Below are 21281 nucleotides of genomic sequence, written 5' to 3'. Positions count from 1 at the left end.
AGAATGCAGTCGGCATGCCGAGCATTTACAAGGCTGTGTTTGGAGCAGGAAATCAGTGCTGGGTGATTACACTCCTGTGTGGACTTAGCAGTCTGAAAACAGCCTTACTTAAATGGCTGATTAGTAACAACTTGCGAACACGGGTCATTATTTGGTGATTAATAGAAGCAAGTGCAATGCTTTTTGCTACCAACAAGTGAAGCACACGCTGCCCTGCTTGGGGTGCTGCCAGCCAGAAACAGCCCACTGCAGTCTGCCTGCGTGGAGAGGGGCTGCTTCTGAGCCCTGGGGAGCAGCGGGCACCGAGGGACCCTCGAGAGGACACTGCCAAGCAGACTGCCTGGAGCTGCCCCTGCGCACCATTCCAGAAACATCTCAGCTATGCAGCAGAGCCTCTCAATTTCCTGCTATTTGTTTGTTTGTTCCTCTATCAAAGGGCTTCAGTTCCTTGGAAATTCCTTCTCCACCAAGCGCCGGTGAGGAGCCTGGAGATGCGGCCTGGCACCAGGCCCGGGCAGCCAGAGCAGCCACATCTGCTTCACCACCTGCTGAGACCCTGCAGGCATCATGACCCTGCTCCCTGCAGCACTGCAAAGCCTTTCTTGGGGTGCACAGAGTCACAAATACCTATACCACACAAACCTGCTCTGCTACACTCTACTATGGAATGAAATGCCTGTGCTTGCAGCTAACAACAGCGCTGCCCTCAGCCAAGACACCATGGAGCTCCAAGCAGTGCCCTGCGCCCTTCCAAGTCCTCAGCACTACACCCAAAAACCCCATTCATACCACCTAGCACCAGCAGATGCCCATAGGAGAAATGGGCAGCCTGGGGATGTCTCTCTGCTGGATGGTAGCAGCTGCTGCACCTAAAAAGAAGAGCCGGAAGGCTGAAGGAGCATGGAGCTGCAGGGACACTCTGGGAAAGTCTCAGAGACCATTTTTGAAGGTCCCATGGCAAGTGCAGGAAGCTCCTGCAGCAGGACACTGTGTCCCCAGATGGAGCAAGCTGCTCCCACCCTGGCTAAGGGAGTACAGGCAATGACTGCAGTCCCCGCTGGGGGGGGTGGCCCTTCCTTGCCCTTCCTGATCCCTGCTCAGCTGAGTGCTCCTGCAGGTGGGCACTTCTGTGGGAAGGGACAGATGCCAGTGGTGTGATACTTACCTCTAGACACCGAACCTGAGACATTCAGGAGCAGAAAATGAGAAACTCCAGAGCTGAAGACAAGTACAGGTAAAGTAACCACTGTGTGCTCACCTGACACAGTCTGGTCTTGTGTGTGATGACCAACAAAAAAATCCTACAGCAAAACCTACAGCAGCGAAGTTCTCAGCCAGGGAAGAATGAGAAGCATGGCCCGAGCTTCGGAGAATCCCAGCTGCCTTCCCCACACACACAAGTATTGTGGTCGTTGAAAAAAAGGTCTGTAACACTCACTATCTCAAAAGGGACAATAATAGTGCTAATGTTATTAATAGTATTCATGCTAATCAATGCACATTTGTGGTTGTTAGATCTTGCCAAATTTATTCATTGTTTTTAAGTGACATTGCAAGTTCAGTTGGCAATGGGAGTAAGGGAAACGGATCCTACATATTCATGATGTGCACAGACGTATGCAATGAAAACCTTTGCCTTCTTGGATTTCAGATATCAGAAAGTAATGCTGAATTCCTTAAATCAATTCTGCTGCCAGTTCCTTGCAGGTTCTGCTTGTTCTGTAATTTTGGCTTTTTCTTGGTAACAATTGCCAAAGAATTCCTAGAATCGTTTCCCCCTCACATCAAGCAGCAGTACTTGCTACAGATCAATTCAATCCTCTAAATGGTTTAAAACCCAAAGTGCAGCAGGTTCTTGGCTCTGTCTCCCAGTTATGAGCAGGCTGCCGGCAGCACAGGCGTCACTGTGCCTGGCAGAACACAGAAAGGCACACTGCTGCCTTCTCCAGCAGGACTGAGAAAGGCAGAGCTCCCTGCTCCCCAGGGAAGAAGCAGCTGGAAAAGAGCAAAACCTCCAGAGCTCAGGGCAGCCTGCCTGTACCAGGGGCCCATGGAGCCAGGAGAGAAGGCAGGCAAGGAGGAGCTGCCCTCTGGAGATGATCATTTCCTTATTCAGAAGGCTTGATCCCAAGCAGCCCTCCTGCACTCTGCTACAACTCCCCTCTGGCTTTACTTGGTGACTGTTTTCACGCAGCTGTGAAGCCCTAAATATTACAAACACCACCACCACTGTAATTGACACACAGGGAATTCAGCAACTCCACCTTGCTGGCAGCTGTCAACTCTGCTTTTTCTTTTTAAATCTAGGGAGAGGGTACAGGATGTACTGTCTCAGCACAGACATCTATCAGCCCAGTTTGGCTGCAGGATCAGCATTAGACTGCTCACAGCCCAAGCTAACTCTTTTTCTCCTCTAAACAGTTGACAAACTGACTTAATCCAGCTGCCACTAAGCTTCCAGCAAACGTTGAACACCAGAGGTGGCGGGCTCCAAGGTAATGGATGTCTGAGGGCTATCTTACCCCTTCTTGTGGGTTTTGGCTGAGCCCTGGTTACCTTCCGGGTTATTCATGTGGCTGTAAGCCCACCTGGCTTGTAGGAGTGACAGGCTTCCCCACTCTCCAGCAGCAGAAGGGGCTTTGGGGAGGGCAGTGTGGTCTGACCCTGGTAGATGCAAGCACATGCAGAAGAGCACAACCAAGACCCATGAGACTGAGCACACAACGCAGCTACAGCAGCTCCTGCATGACCACAGTAAGAAAAAATGCTTCTCACCCCTTTGACTCCGATGAAAAAACACCCTAGTTGAGATCTCCCTGGGTTTCAGGCAGAAGCAAAGACAAATGGCCTTGCAGCTATAAAAGGATTCAAGTGTCAGTCCTTTGTAGTCAGTAGGTGTCCTTTGATGTAGACATTCTTTCCTGCAAGAAAAACTTTAATTTCCAGCATTGCTGATTTCCAAGATGCCTTCGTCTTTAATATCTTTTTGTTATCAGGGCCAGCAGTGATAATCTCACCAAGGAGGAGAAATGGAGACAGCAGTGACCTCCCCAGCCCCAGCGGCACCTTGGACATGGGAAGGTCTGAGACCTCTCGAGACACAGCAGAACCCTCCCAGGCTATGTCAAGTTGGGGCCTCAGCATCTCGGCTGCTGAGGCATTCAGAGCACCAGCTCCAGGAGACAAACCACAGCCATGGGCCACCCTGCTGCCCCTGGTTGGACATCCCCACTGGCTGAAGTGAAGAGGCTGGGATGGCCATTGAATGAGAGTGGGGAGCCCGGTCGGTGTGCTGATCTGGGGTCAGTCTGAGGCTGCTGAGAGCTGCAGTGTCATCACTAGTACTGTCCTCCTTCATCTCAGGTGCCAGCAGGGTGATCTACAACCAGGAAATTCAGCAGGAATCAGGTTCAAGCCTTCTGTAATCGGAGTGTTTGAAGAACATTTCTGGGAGTGCCGCAATAGTTCCCCACTCCATTTCAGCTACAAGGCTGCTTTGACACTGCAGGGTTTTTCCCCGAGCCAGCACCCAGCCACCGCACCCAGGGACAAGTGTTGAACCCAGCAGGGCTGGCAGGAGGCCCTGGGGGGCCATAGGGTGGGGGAAGAGAGGGGGCAGGCTGCAGCAGCACCCTCATTCAGGAGCCTTGGCTGGGTCTCGACAGAGACCTCTGCTGCACCTGTGGGAGAGCCCCAAGCCCAGCTGCTGCAGCCCATGTCCCTGCAGACCCTACCTTCTCGGGGGTCTCATGTGTGCTGCCAGGCTGCTCTTCAGACCAGAAACACATCCGGTACATGTCCTGGGGACAGTGACTTGCTTGTCCATCTGACAACCTGCTGGCAGGATGGATATGCAACATCTGTCTGCATGTTTCTTAGCAGGGCTGCCAACACCAGAGCACAAGAGAGTCTGGGCTTCAAAATTTGTTCAGACTGAGGCACTGAAGCCCCAGCACAACATAAATATTTAAGAAGAGCATCATCACCTGCCCTTTGCAGTCTGGTGAGCAGGTCGCTGCCAGCACGCTTCAGTAGCTGAAATGCTGCAGGGGACAACAGGATTTTAAATTAAGATTATGACTGTGCAGAAGCACTTCCTTGCATAGAAAGCCTTTTGGATCAGACAAACATCAGATGCAGATTTTAATCTTTCCAACAAAACCTCCCTCACCGAAGCATGCGGTCCCAGTCCTGGCCACGGCCTGGATCCCATGCAGACAGACACAAGAGCAGATGTTGGCTAGTGCTGTGAAGAGGCTCTGCCTGCACCCTGAGAGGGAGCAGGAGCCAGCTGAAAGCTTGCGGACATCCAAGAGCCTAGAACACCACGCCACCACCACACTCGATGTGCTATACTCCGTTGGAGCAAGGCACAATTGCGGGTACTCAGCGCCTTGCAGGCTGAAGCTCTGCCTCTGCAACAACTAAATCCTAGCATGTGCATTGCAGGAGGGCCAGGAGATCTCTTTGCTCACAGAAACACATTTGTCCAAGACAAACAGCACCCGGGCATTGTTTCAGCATGAGTCAACTGAATGGAAACACTCCAGTGCCATCCTGTTTTGCTGTCTGGAGGTTTCCCCTACCTCCAGGATGTGCCGGCAGGCTCTGGGACATTTCCTATCTGCTGTTCTCTTGCTGCCCTGTTTCCTGTAAGCATTTGCATCCCATGCTGTGTGGAGCCCTGTCCCAGAAGTGAAGCACTGTGCAGTCCCAGCCACTGCCCGGAAAGCACAGCCTGCACCGGCAGTAAGCAGGCAGTTGGATAGAACAGAATTGCTTCCCAGAAGGCGCTGTATCATTCACAAAAAGAATGCCTCTGTGCACACATCTACATCCTCTGGTGGGCCAAAGAGGTAACAAGCAATCACACTGAGCACCAACCAGTGACCCAGTTGATCTCCGTCCATCTTCCCATCACCATGTAAGGCAGGGGAAGAAGGCACACAGACCTTTCACAGGCAGCAAATGGCTCAACCAGGCCTGGAGGTGTCAGTCCAATGCTCTGTCAGCAGCAACAGCTCAGGGAAGCTCTGAGCTCCTGTGTAGGCAGGGGAAGGCGGCACACAGGCAGAGTTGGGTGCAGAGAAAGCTGCATGAGTGGGGAGGGAAAGACAGGAAGGTCCCAAGGACCCCCAGCTGCCCTGCAGCCCAGCAGCGCTCCCCCACATCCTGGCTGATGCTCCCAACCTGCATGGTAAATCACAGGGCTGGAGCTGGCACCTCTGCTTCACACTTAGGGCATGTTTTTATCTTGCTGGAAGTGTAAAAATAGCAGAGTTTTACAGAGACACTCACACCTTGTCAGCTCGCTTTGCTGTCTGGAAGCCCTTGGAGGAAGGAGGTGTGAGCCGCCAGTGCAGAGGTCCTGTGCGGGGAGGCTCACCCCTCCCAGGGTGACCTGCTGACACGGAATACCAGGGACTTGTTTGCACATGGAGAACAAAACAGCACAACAAGGAAAACACAACATAGCCCAAACTGACCCAGAACATCAAAACTGCGCCGACAGAACGCTCAGCCCCAAGACATAGCCTGGGAGGGCTGTTGTTCCTGGGCTCATTTGTACCCCCTGCTTGCAGCAGGGGTCGGGGAGCACGGGGTCAGCTCAGGTCAGGTATTTGCTAACAACGTGGCTCAGCCCTGCCTTGTCCGTGCTGTGCTGCAGACCTCCCCCTCAGCCGAGCACCCTGCAGCTTAACTCGGCACCCCCAGAGTTACCCTTTGTACATCCCAGGAGCTGGCCATCATCCCCACTCAGTAACATACCAAAATAACACAAGGCTGATCCGTGCACAAGCAGAAACATGGAGCAATAACACCTCAAACTAATTGCAGGCAAACAGATGCTTATTTTACCCCGCTTGCTTAACTCTTACAAGCTGTGCTGCTAACAAAAGGGACCTGCCCTGTTGGGCAAGGCAGGCTTAAGCTCACAATCCGACACAGCCCCACTGTAGTGCTCAGCTGTAGCTGTTCTCTGTATTCTACTTTAAGCTCTAACAATTGGATGTAATTAGCTGGGACTGGATTTACCATTCTGGGCACCAAAATCCTGCCAGGGCACCCAAAGCGGATACAGGAGCCCTCTGTGCTCTGGGTGTGGTGCTGCACTGTGGAGCACTCAGCACCTGCAGTCCATTGGTTCTAGCTCGCTGCTAAGCCCACAAGCCAGGAGGAGCACAGAGATGCCTTCTTCCTGAAGTAGGAGCAACCAGAAATGCTCTCATGAGTATGCTGATCACTTGGCTTGGGCTTCTAGGAAACCACCGCTGGTGATGAATGGCTACATGGGACACCAGCAGCTGAGCAAGTTCTCAGAATGGAGATGCTAAGATGAAATTCATATCCCAATAACAGTCTCCCACAGGGCCCTAGCTTCCCCCATTCTGCACAGCTCAGTGCAGAGGGATGGCTCTCTGTTTTGCAAGCAGGCTGTCCCACAGCAGGCCTACAGAGCACACTGCATCTTCTGCTAAATCACATTTGTTCCAAGCTCAGCCCTTGCCGAAGAGCAATGCTGGACATGTCTTAGGAGGTTCACTTATTGATCTCATTACTGGGGCTTCCAGTAAGGAAAGAAAAGACAGAGAGAGCTCTTAAGCTTTTTTATCTTTCTCTGAGAACATTTCCATTAGGATTAGCAAATCTAGCCGAGCCATCTCAGACACTCAAACTCAGCTCAGCTGAAAAGTCATTAAGGCACCCTGAGTTCATGATCTGACTCACTCTGGATTGGAATAAAACTGAGGCTCATCCTTGGAACAACACATGTTAAGTTAAATCAACTTCTTTAAGTACCAGCTTGGAAATATCTGATCCCACTCAGCACAGCAACCACTCAAATATGAACCTCTCTCCTGCCATACTCTCTCTGAGGATCAGAACATCTCGTGATGTCTGGAGATGACTCCACATTCACCCATCCCTCTAACTCAGTCTGACTGTGCTGCATGTGGCTGCGCAGGGACAAGGTGGGTGGCAGCAGGTGGGGTTAATAAGAGGCACCACGCTGGGGCAGAAGGCTGTGCCTGACTTCTGCAGCAGACGTGCTCTGGCAGCAAAGTGCAGTGTGAGCCATCAGGAGCCACACCAACCCATGCAGGGCATCGGAGCTCCTGGCAGCCCTAGAAGAGCCCCTTCCCCTCTCACTGATTCTGCCAAGTATCTGTGTGTGAGCAGAAAATCCCCCTCCAGATCTCCCAGTTGGCATTTTGTCTAGCGCACGTCTCACACCAGACACAGACAGCACTAAATAAACCCTCGAGCACAGCTGGAACGAATCCACTGTGAGCACACTCAGAAAGCAGGCAGCCTGCCTCTGCCGGGCGGCTCCGGAGCTGTGCATGAACGATGGAGCAGCACCAGAATGCTGCAAATGGCTGAGCCAGAATTGGCTGCTGCTTCTGAGAGGCTGAAGGTCTCTTCCAGGAGTGATGAAGTCCCAGAGCCTCCTACAGCTCTAACATCTGCACAGCACAACATGGGGCTATCTGCATGTTCACAAGCATGCTCATCAAGAATTATCCCCCCTAGGCTTCTCCGGGTGAACGACTCTACAATAAAATGTGCACTGCAACTGAAAACAGCACCTACCCATTGCCAACCTGACAAGACAAGCACAGGGTCAAACCATGAAGGACCTACAGACCTACAGCTGCACCACTTGCTAGATATCTATGTGGCAGGACCCATTTCCCCAGTGTGCTGGATATTCCTGGCCTTTCCCAGATTTGTCATAGGGAGCTCAAAACTCTGTAAAGGAGTCAGTGATAGAAGAATGCAGGCTGCTCCAACTAAACCTCATGTCAGAGGGACTCCCCAAATGCTAGTTCAGGTATTTTGTGGAAAATATGGGTGGAAATCAAAGAGTATGGCTGAAACATACTGGTGTTGGGTCCGCCTGCAACAGGAGGTGTCCCTGCTGCTTGGGTAGGGCAGCGGTACTCACAGCCCAAACCTCTGAGCCCCAGCACACAGCCTGATGTGCCAAGCTTCAGTCAGAGCACCCGAACAGGAATGGCTGGCCAAATACACCTCTAACAGGTATGTGACGAATCTATTTATGGATTAGGCACTTGTTATCAGGAACTTCGCTCTGAAAGCCTTGTGACAGCGTAGGAGAACAAGGAAATCACATCACACTGCACAGTTTGTTCAGACTGGCCTGGAAGTTTCAGGCTGAACTCCCCTGCAGGGATTACAGCAGAAAGACTGTTTCTCCCCAGATTTTGTTCCAAAGACTGATCAGAAAACACGAAAGCCCCCCTCCCCACACTCTGGGCACACGGCTGTACCTGTACACTGGCTGCATTTCCCTGGCAATCCCAATGACAGCTCCCTCCTGGAAGTTGTCAAACTCCTCAAACAGGTCGCGGATGTTGGCCTTGTACTTCAGGTCCAAGTCTACCTGGATGATCTGCGTTATTTCTGAAAGCACAAAGAGGAAAAACGAGCAATGTGAGACAAAACCTTAACCAGTGATTACCAATGGTGGTGCAATGAATCGCACCCGATGAGGATTTGGTGAACTCAGCACAGACTCAGCTGATTCAGGGCAGCAGCAATCCAGACACAACCTCTGTCTCAAGCTACCAACCTACGATCACCATGGCATTTCCTGCTTTGTACTGTAGGCATGTCTTCCTTCAGAAACACTTCTGTTGACTTCCTGCTTCCACCAACCCCTTCCTTTTTTTCCAGAAAAACAGTTTTCCACACGACTGGAAAAAGCAAGAGGTAACTTTAACTCCACCTCCACAACAGTTACTGCCTACTTTTTTAGCAGTGCTCCTGCAGACAGCCACACCACATCCCACGGGCACCTTGCACTACAAACCCAACGAGTGTTTCCCAGCTCCAGCCCACGCAGCCACCCCGGCTCAAAGCATTGGAGCGATTCCCATAGCAGACAGCACCACTGCACCTCAGGGACACCTGCACAGCTAGCTCCTCCGGCCTGGCATGGACACCCTTGGGTCTGGGATTACGGAACAGGCTGCAACAGGCCACCTGAAATGCAGCAAATGCAAAGGCTGCGAGAAGTCAGACCCTCGGACAGGCTCCCCCAGCCCTGGGCAAAGCCACGGTCACCCTCTGAGCAGCAGAGCTCAGCCCTGCCTGGAATCACTGAGGGCAGCAGTGAGGTGTGCACAGCAATGGGAGCAGGCTGCCAGGGCCACCGTGGTAGGTAACAGCACAGCTATTTCTGTGCTGTGACAGCCAGGAGAACCTTGGTCAGGATGCTTTGCACTCAGCACTAACTGGATTACAGCCTGTCAGCCTTTCTCAGCCCCACTTACCATGCCGAGGCATCACAAAAGCTTTCTGCAGTCCAGATGGGCCTTTTACCACTGTTTTCCTAGTAATTAGAAAATAAAGGCCTCATTCTTCCTCCTGGCAAGTACTTCCAGACAGGAGGATGTCACCCCATGTGTCACTGTGTCAAACGCCCTCCCCCCACCAGGCTTGTGGGGTTGCACCATCTGTGAGCATCATCCAAGCCAGGGCAGCTGGTGCTCTGGGAGAGCAGTGCATGGACACCTCCATGGTTCTTGTGGCTCTGCCCATGCTGTAGCTTCACACCACCGTGCTTCCTCACCTGCTGCCTCCCAGTGTGGGGGACAGGCTGCCTGCTGTCACTGTGCTGCTGGCAGCACCATGAAATGGCTCTGTCTTCAGCCTCCAAAGCAACTGTTGGGATTGGAGACCCGAAGACCATGAGAGAAACCAGGCACACACTGCTACCTTCCAGCACAGGAACGTAACTCTTCCATCTCAGATGCATTCATCACTTCATGTTTGTGTTTTAGCCAAACACTGGGCTGCACAGCAGCTCTGAATTTTTTGCAAATCCTGCATTAATCCCAAGCTCTCAGCAATTGGCCATATCTAACACGCTGTCTGCATGTAAGATGGAAAAAGCCCCATGAGGTTAAGGCAGAAATATACTGCTTAGTCTGTGAAGTATCAAAGCAGAAATATAAATCAAGGAGAAATAGTATCTAAGCTACAATCCAGGCTGTATCTCAATTTACTTTTTTAACCGTTCATCATTTGCTATTTGCTGAAGGGGAAGGCCACTCTCACTTCATCCCACAGAATGGCAATCCCCAGGCCTACCTCGTGTTTACCACCACCGTAATCCTCTGTTTGCAAAGATTTAGAGCCCAGGCATAGTAATTCACCACAAGCTAAAGCGGGTCTCGACCCGAAAGCAATTTCCCTCAGCCTTCCTAACTGCCTTAGAAATTGCTAGCACAATTTGAGCAGATGAACAGGCAGAGCAGAGGATTTCTGAAACGGGGAACGAGATGTGGATCCCAAATACTCCAATCTAATTCCCTAGTAAAGCTTTTCCCGAGCTATGCACGAACCTTCTGAGCAGTCCATGGCACAGCAGTGCAAAACCTCAAATCCATAACACCGCTGCCCTCAAGCACACCCAGACCTGGTCACAGAGCCACAGCCTGCAACTTGTTCTCACGTGAGCAGCAGAGACGGAACTGCTGGATGGAGCAGGAGCCCCCAGATCTCACCTCAAAGCTATCAAACCTGTGGCTCGAGACCAGGAGAAAGACATCTCCAGAACGATATGGTACAAGCTCAGCCTCAACAGGGAGGGGAGCCGGAGATGTCCGAGTGCTGCAGGGCCAGGGGAATGCTATGGGCACCATTCCCAGCCCTGGCCGTGGCAGGGAGAGTTCCAGCACAGCTCACCCCAGTGCGCAGCAGCCTTCAGCTGGCTCATCGGGTTTCAATTAAACCAACCACAAGGCACGTCATCCGATTGTTCTCCAAAATTACAGATGAGCACTAACTGCAATTAATCACAACCGAGAATGAAAGCTAAGCTTGGGGGGAAGCTCTCAGTCCCCATCTCCTCCATTTTCCCATCCCTGCCTGCTACAGCACCAGCACCCTGCTCTGGTCCCCATGCTGGGCTGGCAGAACCCCGCAGGGAAAAACTAACAAATTAGACAGAGAGCACAGAGTACTTTTCCTTCTTCTTTTTTTCTTCTTTCTTTTTTTCAAGCAAGCATTAACTGAGCATTAACTGCAACACTGAGACAAAGATGAACGTGGGCAACACTAACCACTGCGCTGCCAGATGCAGCTTGCACGAACAGATTGATGGCTGGGATGAGTTCTCTGCGAGCGCTGTCTGTGACTGGCAAAGGGCCAGCCACTGATATTCATGATTTATCACTGTGTTTTGTCCTTACACCAAGCACTTCACCCTGACTGCTACATGGGGGTGGAGGAATCACATGCTCTCCCTCTCTTTGGCACAAATTGCTTGGAGGGGTCCAGCTGGAAATGTGCAAAAACACTGACAGTGTTTTGCTCGGAAACTGAGTTTTCTAACTTTGCCACGATATATTTTACCCTTCGCTCCATTCAACTGTGGCTCTTCCAGCCACTGCGCATGAAGTGGAGTTAACACTCAAAGCAGAGGAGATCTCCATTAGCAGAGACAGTTTTATGACACAGGCTGGCCCCAGTTAAAGCTTGTAATATTTTACTGTAGCCTCCTAACAGTAGCCAGAGGGCTGCAGCCTGCAGGCTTGCTCACACTCCCACCAAGCCATGGCCTTGCAGGCTGGGATGCACCACCCCATGAGGACGGCTGCAAAGCTGACTCAGCACCCGATGCCTGGCTTTGCCATGCTGACTGGAACCTTCCAGCTCTGAGCCTCTCTCCATCTGCTGGAAGACTGGCTTAAGGGATGACTGATCCCAGAGCAGGGCCTGCTGTGCTGGAAGCTGCTGCTCTCCTGCCGTGCAGGAGTGAGAGTCAGCAGGAGTGCCCAAGACAACTCATACTGGAGCTTGTCTGCCAGAGGAGGGGGGAATCAGTGTTATTCCAAAGCAGAAGAGATGCTGGTACAGAGCCTCTCTCACGTGCGCACTCCCTCTTTCCCCTGTGAGCCTCAGTCCAGCAAAGGGACACAGACAGAGGTCACTTCCAGGTGTGCTGGCATCCAGAGTGCTCCCCCAGGACCTGGAAGAGGGGTGCAGGCATGAGGACAAGTGCTGGGTGTGCACCCAGGGGCTGGGCGAGTTGCTGTGAGCAGTGCCAGGAGCACCTCTGGCAGGAAGCAGCTTCTGGAACAAGTCTGATGCAATGCATCCCTCAAGAGCAAATCACTCTCCTCGAAAAAAGGCAATTTACCCTGAGTAATTGAGTGAACGTGCCTGGCAGCTGAGGTGCGCAGGAGGAGCTGCTTTGGCTGATCTAGATGGAGCTTGAAGGATGCTCTTGGGCTGTGTCAGCCCAGCAACACACGCTGCACACAAGGCAATGCACCCTCCCAAGCTGCCTGACCAGCTTTGCACATAAGCCAGTGAGTCCCTTCCCTTGGCTGCTCCGGAGTACCAGCAGTGGGCAGGAAGCCTGATGGCACAGGAGCTCTGTTTGGCAGCACTTTGCCTTCTCCTGCCCCTGTGCCTCTGCTATCAGCAAGTGCTGTCTGCCCAGCGCTGCAGCATCCAGTCCAGCAGCAGGCAGCCACTGTGGTCACTCCAAACTTGCCTTCCACCCCAAACAAGCCAGATCTGGAACAAGGGCACATCACTCCTTAATCCTGTCACTCTGCAAAAAGGGGAAATGAGTGGAAGTAACAACAACTTCTGTCAAGTAACAAATAATGGAGAGTTGCCACATCACAGCACGAAATCCAGCAGTGCTTTAAGACAGCTTCAGAGTAGAAGTCACAAAAAGACTGAAGCAGCCTGGAGTTGGTGCTGCTCTCCAGCTACTGATGGTCTCTTTGCACAACCCCAGCTCCCTCATCGCAGTACAACATCCCAGCAGGATGCAGGGGTGAATGCTCTCCACACTGCACTGCAGTAGTGTGCCTGAGCAGGACTGTGTGGCCACAGAGTCTGTTTACCCTGAAAAATCTGTTTGGGACTGAGTCTTATTATTCACAACCCCACCTCCTCACAGACAAGACCATGGCTCCACCAGGCTGTGGATGATGACTTTTAGGGATATACAGGTCAGGCTCACAAGGGGATAACCCTCGCTCTGTGCAGTGATGCAGGGCACTCCCTGAAACACAACAGATACTACCAGACAAGCGCACAACCAGGGCAGCCCGGGCCATGGGCTCTTACCTGAAAAGCCTGGTCTGAGTACTCCCAGGTCTGCCCAAACCACCATGTCCTCCACCCTCCTTTCCAACACCTGCAGCATCACCAATAACACACAGCCCCAGCTGGTACTAGCCAGGTACTCCCAATATAGGCTGTAGGGCCTATGACATGCTAATCAAGGGATAAACAAGGGCACACAGCAGCAGCACACATCAGCCTCCCTGCACCTTCTTTGCATCACAGCAGCAACTTATAGGCAGAGGCTGATGTCTCGACCTGCTGACCTGCAAGGCAGAAGAGGTGAGATCAAGCCAACATCTCTGATTCCCAGTGGTGCCCTGACAACCAGCCTTGGCTGGCTGCACGACCCAAACAGATACAGTGGTGGGCACGGATAGACAGTGCTGGTGCAAACAGCTCAGACCTCTCTGCAGTGAGAGCAGTGGCTGCAGCCAGCAATGACACCACCCAGCCAAGGGACAGGAGTGTCCCCTGCTGGCTGCCCTGGTTCTCAGAGTAGGGGTCTGCAAATGCTGGGCACATCGGGACAGCTTCCTCTTCACTATTTTCCAGTGCTTTGAGTTTGTCTCTGACTCTGCCGATTTTTGTCAGCCAGAAGTTACTCTGCTAACAGGCAAAAGCTCCCTGCTCCTGTGCAGCTCAGGGCACACGGTTCCACACACCACCTGCAGTCATTGCACTGTGCCTGCACGCCTGGTCCAGGTCCCGGCGTGCCCAGATGCAAAGGTGGAGCTTGGCTCTGGATGGGTTGGATGTGCCTGTCGGTTAGCCCAGCAAAGCCAAACCTTGGGCCCAGCCTCAAATGAGTGCAAGCCCTGCACAGGCTGGCTGCACTCAGCCTCAACCTCGTCAGCACCGCACAGCTCGGCAGAGCTGCTGTGCTGGCTGTGAAACCCAGATCCTCCAGTGGCTCAGGGGGGCACACAGCCAAGAGAAATACCTCCCCCACAAGCAATGCCAAGGCCAGACACTGGCACACTGAATGGCAAGGCCAGCCGCTGCCGAGAGCCTCCTGTCATAGCTGTAGGGTACAAGGGCAATGCAGTGCCAAGTGGAGATGTCAGAGCCACAGTCAGCCAGACGCGGCCACGCACCACTTGCTTACATAGCCATGCTCCACTCCTCTGCCTGCCCTTTGTTAGAGGCTTCCTTTGTTTTGCTCACCCTGCACTCCCGCCTGCTCCCCAGCAGCTTTCCCTCTGCTGTCACAGGGCTGCAAGCGCTTCCTGTTTTGTTGTGTGCTCCCCTTCCAGGCCTGATTTTCTTGGCAGATGAAGTCTGCTCCTCCGTTTCCAGTCTTCGTCACCACTGCCACCCTGCTGACCCCCAGTGAGCCTCAGCCTGGGGCAGGTGGCGAGGCCAGGGTGAGTATGTGTGTGGGTATGGGACCTGCTGCCAGCCCCATCGCATCTGGGGTACGAGCACAGAGTGCACCTAGTGCTGCTCTGTTGCTCGTCTCCCCCAGAAATAAAGAGCCCAGAAAACCTGCTTCAGTGGGGCTGGCCAGCTTGGCTTCCGACCTCCTGGTTCAAGGCTGGTCCTCGAGCAGGAGCACCTCTGTTCCTTGCAGCATCCTTCCAATCTGCTCCGCCTGCCCTTCTCCCTGGGGCCCTATCAGCAGTCTGGAAGCAGCCCCCAGCCACGCCCCTGCCTCCCTGCCTGGCTCAGAGAGCAGCAGGTATGGAGCCAAGAGCATGCAGGAGTCAAAGGAGGACGTTTCCAGGCAGGCAGAAGAGCCCCGGCTGGCTAACAGTGTCATTAAGCAGATTTCTCTAACACCTATTATGCACCCAGTGGAGCAGAACAGCAGCTCCTTCACAGCAATTCCTGCCTATCAGCTAATTAAAAAATTAGGCTGTCTGCCAGCGAGATGACAAACCCCTGCTACACACATGGCAGCACTGGCACAGCACAGCAGCTCAGCAGCTCCAGCCAGCAGCCCCAGTGCCAGGGCAGGCGGCAGCTTGGCTCAGCAGCCTGCAGCACACTGTGGAAGCCCTGGGGCAGCACACACACGAGCTGAAGTGTTGGGTCCAGCAGCAAGGACCCCAGCAGCATTGCTCCACTTGCCCAGCGCCTCTGTCCCTGCTCCTGCATCCTGCCTGGCTCCAACGCAAGGGACAACATTTACGTCCCCCTAGATCCACAGCAGAGCCAGGGGCACCCCGCAGCTCTCAGGGCGCAGCCGTCACACTGCATGCTGTGTATTTATTACACAGTGCCACCGGAGGAGGAGCGTGAAGACATTTCTTGGAGCTGAAGTCAGAGCAGCAGGAAACCTTATAATCAGACAAAATAAGGTTTAATTCCAGGTTGCCATAGATTACAAAGCAGCGTGGATGGCAAGCTGTAAAGTAATGGGCGGGTGAAATGGAAAGGGAAACCAAAGAGATGCAAGAAAATAAAAGCAGTAAGATAAATGATCTCACATCTTAACGGTGGGGGAGGGGGCTGCAGAGCCACAGGTACTATTTGCTTCTCCCTGCAAAACCCTAAAAAGCTGAGGCAGAACCACCAGCAAGACGTGAGGGCCAGCAGTGCCCTCTCCCCAGCTGGCCCAGCTCTGAGCAGGGCTGGGATTTCAGCACAGGGTGAGTCCCAGCAGCTCCCATGCTCTTTCCCTGCATAACCCTCTCTCAGACCGACCAGGAAGAAGCTTCCAGCACCCCCCTGCAACCCACTGAAACAGCTGCCCCAGACGGGCCAACATAAGCCCCCATCTCTCCACTGGGGGTGAAATCACTGCACACGCCTGCCCCGGCCTGACAGATCTAGGACACCCCAAATAACGGATGCTGGCACTACAGCAAGGGGCAGCCGATGGAAGTAATGAGAAGTGACGCTCCCTGAGGGGCTGCAGTCGTGTTGGGCCAAGCGGGGATGGTGCTGCAGGATATGGGCGCTGGGCCTGCCCTGCACCGCTGTCCCAAAGCTGCACCGTCCCCAGGGCAGCCTTGCTGCGAGCAGCAGCATGCTGCCAGCGTGGCTCCAGCAGTGCCAAGCACCCCATGGCACCGGGAGCAGGTGGGCCCTGCAGCCAGAGGCACGTCCCATGGGGTTAGCACTGCGTGCCTTTGCCACACGTCGGCCTCCAGCTTTCACCTGAGGGGGTCATTGGAGGCATGCTGATGCCTGCTCCCCAAATGCGACACACAAACAACTGCCAAATCACAACAGGGTTACCCCAATATGGAACAATGGCTGGCACTGCTGCCCTATTGCTTCTAAATCCATTTCTGCAGTCTCTTTTCCTCACTAGGACTGTCACACACAAGTTCACGCAGAGAACGAAGGAATCTGACTCTTCCTCACGTGGCCAAGATGTGAAGCAGGGAGGGAGGCCGTGAGCACACCAGACACCACCAGCTTTCCCTCTATCCCTGGATAAATTGAAACATTTTGTTGGAAAACAAACCCTCCTGCTACTGCAGCAGCCCATGGGAACTGCAGTTTGGGAGCACGGGGCTGTGGAACCATGGAGATGGCTCCAGCACAGACCAGCATTTTCCATGCCTCTTACCAGCATCTCCACTCCCAGAAAGCATCGTCAGGCACAGAGCATCTGGGATGCAGGCACTCCAACGCTGCTGCCTCACTGGATGCCCTGACACAGTGCAGCTCAGCAAAGATAGCAGCTCTCCCAGTAGCAAAAGGCCAGTGGTGAAGTGCTCTGAGAACACTCATTTATTAAAATGTAATAATCACTGAATTATGCAGGTGGCTGGACAGCATACAAGGCATTGCTGCACAGCTGACAGAAGGAAGAGGAGGAGTTCCTGCTGCTGTCTGCCTGCCTCTACATTACAGACTTTTGATGCTTGTCTCTGTGTGTGACACAGATTATCATTCCATAACTCCCTGCAAACGGGTGCTTGAGCAAGGAGCCAGCACCTGCACGGAGTTACCTGCATTCCAGGGACAAAGAAAGACCTGCAGACCCATTTGGACACTCCTGCATTGCAGCTGCCACTGCAAATCCTCACACATGCACAAATCTATGTTTTACAAGGGCAAGGTATAACATTTTCGGGACACTACATCCCTGCTTTCACAGAACTGCATTAACAGAAGACAACTGTGTTTGCTATCCCTGATGTTCTTGCTTAGAACATTCCTCCTGGACCCTGTCCTCCATGGCTCGATGGAAAGGCTGCTCACCTTGCCTCCTGCCTCCCACTAACTGCAGCGGGTGCTCTGAGCACCTGGCCAGGCTCGTGCCTTACCTCTGGGCACTGAAATGCTACCAGGGCAGCTGCGGGATCCTCTTGCTGCCTGTCTTCCTGCACGGGTTGTGGTCACTGCTGCCGCCCGATGATGCAGCACAGCCTGGTGCAGCGTTCCCACCCTGCCCTTTGCCCTCCCCCCAGCTCAGCTCTGTGGGAAAAGCACAAGCTGCAGCTCACAAAGGCTGTCACGTCCAGGCTGAGACTCCCAGAGCACTCGCAAGGCAGATAGCGGTTTCGTGGGAGACTGTCCCCTCCATGGAGCTGCAGCCAGCAACTGGAGCCTATTCCAAGCTGTACCGATTCCCAAGCGATTTGTGGCTTTGTCATTAACAGGCAGTTTGGACAAACATCATTGCAATCTGGTCTGCGTTTAATAACCGGGATGACTGTAGATAATGAGCTGGAGAGATGATCCAGTTCAGTCCAAGGCCAGGGGAGACCGCTGGCTCTTCCACTTCCACGCCGGGGTCCCAGGCCACCACATCTCAGCAGTGCCCGGCACCCGCTGCAAAGGCAGCAGCACAGCTCCCTGCTGGGGCCATTTCCCCACGCCGAGCAGTTTGCCCACCTGCCAGCACTGGCTGTGCATCACCCCGAGATACACGGCCCTGCTCCCCGTGACAGCATCTACCGCACAGCAGCCTTCAGTGATTTTCTTTCACGAGACATCTCCATATGCCCAGATAAATTTTAGCACCTACAACACGCAGCAGCAAGGAGCCCCACAGATCACTACCCCGCTGTGAATTAACAGCCCGTTCTGTCTGCCTGCCTCTCGCTAACCGTGATGCCCCTGGTTATGACCCCCATGACTGGCTTCTGCTGGCTGCACAGCCCCAGCTGCGAGCCCTCAGCCAGCCTGTCTGCACAGCGGAGGGGCCCCTCCGTCACTCCTTCCTGCACGAAGCCACTGCTTTCCTCAGAACCTCTCCCAGGTTTCTGCAGCATACCACATCGCGTGCCATGAATTAAGGCAGTGCATAACGGACGGCTCACTTTGTTCGTCCCCAGAAGTTCCTCACTTAATTTAGCCATATGAAAACTTACCCACCTTTCCCACCGCTGCTCAGTTTCCTTATGAGCCTTTGATGAACAGCCTTTACCAGACGCACCTGGAAATCAGGCTGCTGGGTGTGCATCCAGCAAAGCACCTCCTTGTGTCCTCCCTGGAGAGCACCACCCAGCTCCTGCTTCCATTCACCACATTTCTTGGGCAGACACTGCAACCAGTGATTTTAATAGTTTCACCAGAAGCATCACCCACCAATTTCAGCAGTGATAATTATGTCAGGTATTTTCTCACCACAGATTTTCTCTCAACTGTTTCCCAACACATTTGGCCTCTTACTCAGATTCCTAACACTTGAATAAAGGAGGCAATTTATTCTCTTCCCCTCCTTGGCCCCCGCTTTCCAAGTTCTTAAAACTGAGTGGGCTAAATGGTGTTCATCCCCTGGCTGCTAACTGGACACCCTTATCACAGCTCTCACACCTGATGCCTGCTCTCAGGGCCTCCCACATGCACATGGATCACATCTAGGATGCAGCAGACATCAAAGCAGCAAAGAGGCTGGGCACAAGGAGGAAGGAACTATCCTGTTGAGCTGCTTTCCCGGAGATCTCCAAGCCTGATATGTGCTTGTAAGAGATTCTGTTAGCTGAATTGAACAATACATTCGCATTCCATTCTGCTCTGACCTGTCCTTGTGAAGATACAGAGCCTCATTAGCAGAGCAAGGACCCATCCTCTGTGGCACCCTGCTCTCCGAGCAGGAATCCCAGCCGCAGCTCTGCTCAGCTGCATCCATCAGCTTCAGAGAAGCAGTGCTGCCCACCCAGAACACCAAGATTAATGAGTCAGGGCTTCACCTGGAAGATGCCACATGAGAGCTAACCTCTTGCATTGCAGGAACAGCACAGCCCAGGGGCCCTTTCCACTCTGTGCTCACCTCTCAGCCTTTGTCAGGGCTTCTGCCTCTATGCTGGGCTATCAGTGAGAGAGGAACCTCGAGGGCCTCCCCACACCTTGCTGGGCAGGGAGGAGGGAGCTTACTTACAGAGATGATGCTAACCCCCTCAGGGGGGCCGCCAGCTGTTCTTAAAGCTAGGAAACCCTGCTGTCTCCAATTTGTCAAATGCCATCTTCAGTCAAGTTCTGCTAAACACCCTAACTGCACGTGACACATTACCTCCAAGCTGAGTTTCAGAGATTCCCCTGCAGCTAAAAGACACAGCTCCTCTGGTCCAGTCAACAGAGATAAGCCACAGAGATGTTTCATTGAGAACATTAGCCAGATGACTGTAGAAGCTTTGGACAAAATTCACGTGGACTTCACTTTTTCATCCAGTCCTATTTCCTCTTGCTCCGTCCCCTCTTGTCCAACACAGTGATTCTGTTGCCAAACAACCAGCAAAAACAAGGTAAACAGGCTCTGCCTATGGCTTCTGGCATTGCAGCACCCTTTCTGGCTCCCACATTAGCCGTTGCCTGTTGCTATTTGGACATCCCAGCCCAGCTGTGGAGCGCTGGCAGCACCATGCAGAAGGCCTTGGGTAGCTCATGCAGGGACCAGTTCTGCCATGGAGCAGCACCTCCTGTTGTTGGGAGGCTCACTGCCAGGCACCTGTGCCTAAAAACCCTCCCCAGAACATGGCTGAAGCAAGAGCCAGCAGCTCTGAACTGCAGACCTTATGTACGTGATCACTCCACAAAGAAGAAAGCTTTCACTGGGGACAGAGGGGAAGAGGTTTCCTGGACGACACTATGAAAGAGCTGAGCAGGTAGAGAGAATTCAACACCAGAGAGAAGCAACGTGCTACCTGCTTGTGCCGTGCTACCTCCAGCAGCTGTGTGCCCACAGAAATCACAGAGCACACATACTGCCTCAGCTCTGATTGCTCTCCCCAGACGTTCTCCCTCAGCCACACGGCACTTCGGCATGAGATGATCTCATCCGATGCCAGAAAACCCGAATGGAAATGCAGTGGGGCAGTGAAACAGAAGGGTTGGCGCCTCTTTTTCACACACAGCCAGGATGTGGCTGCAGCTTAACATGCACGAGTTGAAGAGGGGCAGCATGAGGAAGGTGGATGCTGCTGAGACAGCTCTCCCTGAGCTCTCAGCCAAGGGCTGGGGTCCTGCTCTAAGGCTCAATGAGACCAAGCCCTGTAGCATCAGGATTACAGAGAGACCAACCCGAGTTGGGCCACAAAAGGGCTGCTCGACCGTGGACTGCTTGTCTGCCTTATTCCCTGCCAGTCTAGTTTCTCCTTCTAGCCCGGAGACAGCCTCACCAGCCTGAGCTCTGCAGATCCCTGGACCATTTCATTCTGGCGTCGCCTTCACCTCAGCAGCTCCTCCTAAGTCGGAACCCTGCTTGTCCTCTCTGTGTAACTTTCCCCCCAGTTTTCCATTGCAGAATCACTGAAACACACCAGCCCCTCCCCCAGCCCCTCAGGCCTGGCCACGCCGCATTAAAACAGGATTTATGAGTCGCAGGCACAGATGAGACTTATGCAGTCTGCACTTCTGCACGCTGCATACCAGCTCCCCAGCTGGTTTAAATCAGGTTAACTCCACCGATGTAAGACATTAGAAGGCGAGAGAGTTACATGATTTACAGCAGCTAAGAGGCTGTCATATTATAGTTTGGCAGCTGCAGGTTTGAGATGCAAAGTTTTGTGGGCAAGGATTCAAAGCAGCAGTGAAAAGCAGAACAGCTGAGTGGCACAGAACATTTACTCTCAGTGCAATGCGCACACAGCCATGCATATGTTCTACAAAAATCTTTAAAAAACAACAACTGCTCAGCTTTTGTGCGCCATCAATCTGCAAAGTCAGTGCACCATCACAAACCTGCAGCTTCAGAGCACTATGTTATGGGAGGCCAAAAATGCCATGTCACCTCCAAATGATGAACCTGGGAACCTAAA

General features: G+C 53.1%; 1 protein-coding gene across 4 annotated transcripts in view; it reads right to left on the bottom strand.

Annotated features, from left to right (window-relative positions):
* The window catches only part of XXYLT1 (xyloside xylosyltransferase 1), a 39099-nt gene that overhangs the window by 7728 nt on the left and 10090 nt on the right, over positions 1-21281 (bottom strand). For 2 of the 4 annotated variants that reach the window (NM_001389504.2, XM_046898417.1), the window contains exon 3: positions 8298-8430. In NM_001389504.2, coding sequence (NP_001376433.1) covers positions 8298-8430 — 133 coding nt within the window. Of the gene's footprint in view, positions 1-1501; positions 3380-3734; positions 3885-3986; positions 4044-8297; positions 8431-21281 lie in introns of those variants that run through there. The other 2 variants (XM_046898415.1, XM_046898416.1) reach the window with 2 other exon arrangements.

The sequence above is a fragment of the Gallus gallus genome, chromosome 9 (genome assembly GCF_016699485.2).
Source record: "Gallus gallus isolate bGalGal1 chromosome 9, bGalGal1.mat.broiler.GRCg7b, whole genome shotgun sequence".
Taxonomy (NCBI): domain Eukaryota; kingdom Metazoa; phylum Chordata; class Aves; order Galliformes; family Phasianidae; genus Gallus; species Gallus gallus.
Note: the sequence above shows the minus strand (reverse complement) of the source record. Positions and strands in the feature narration are given on the sequence as shown.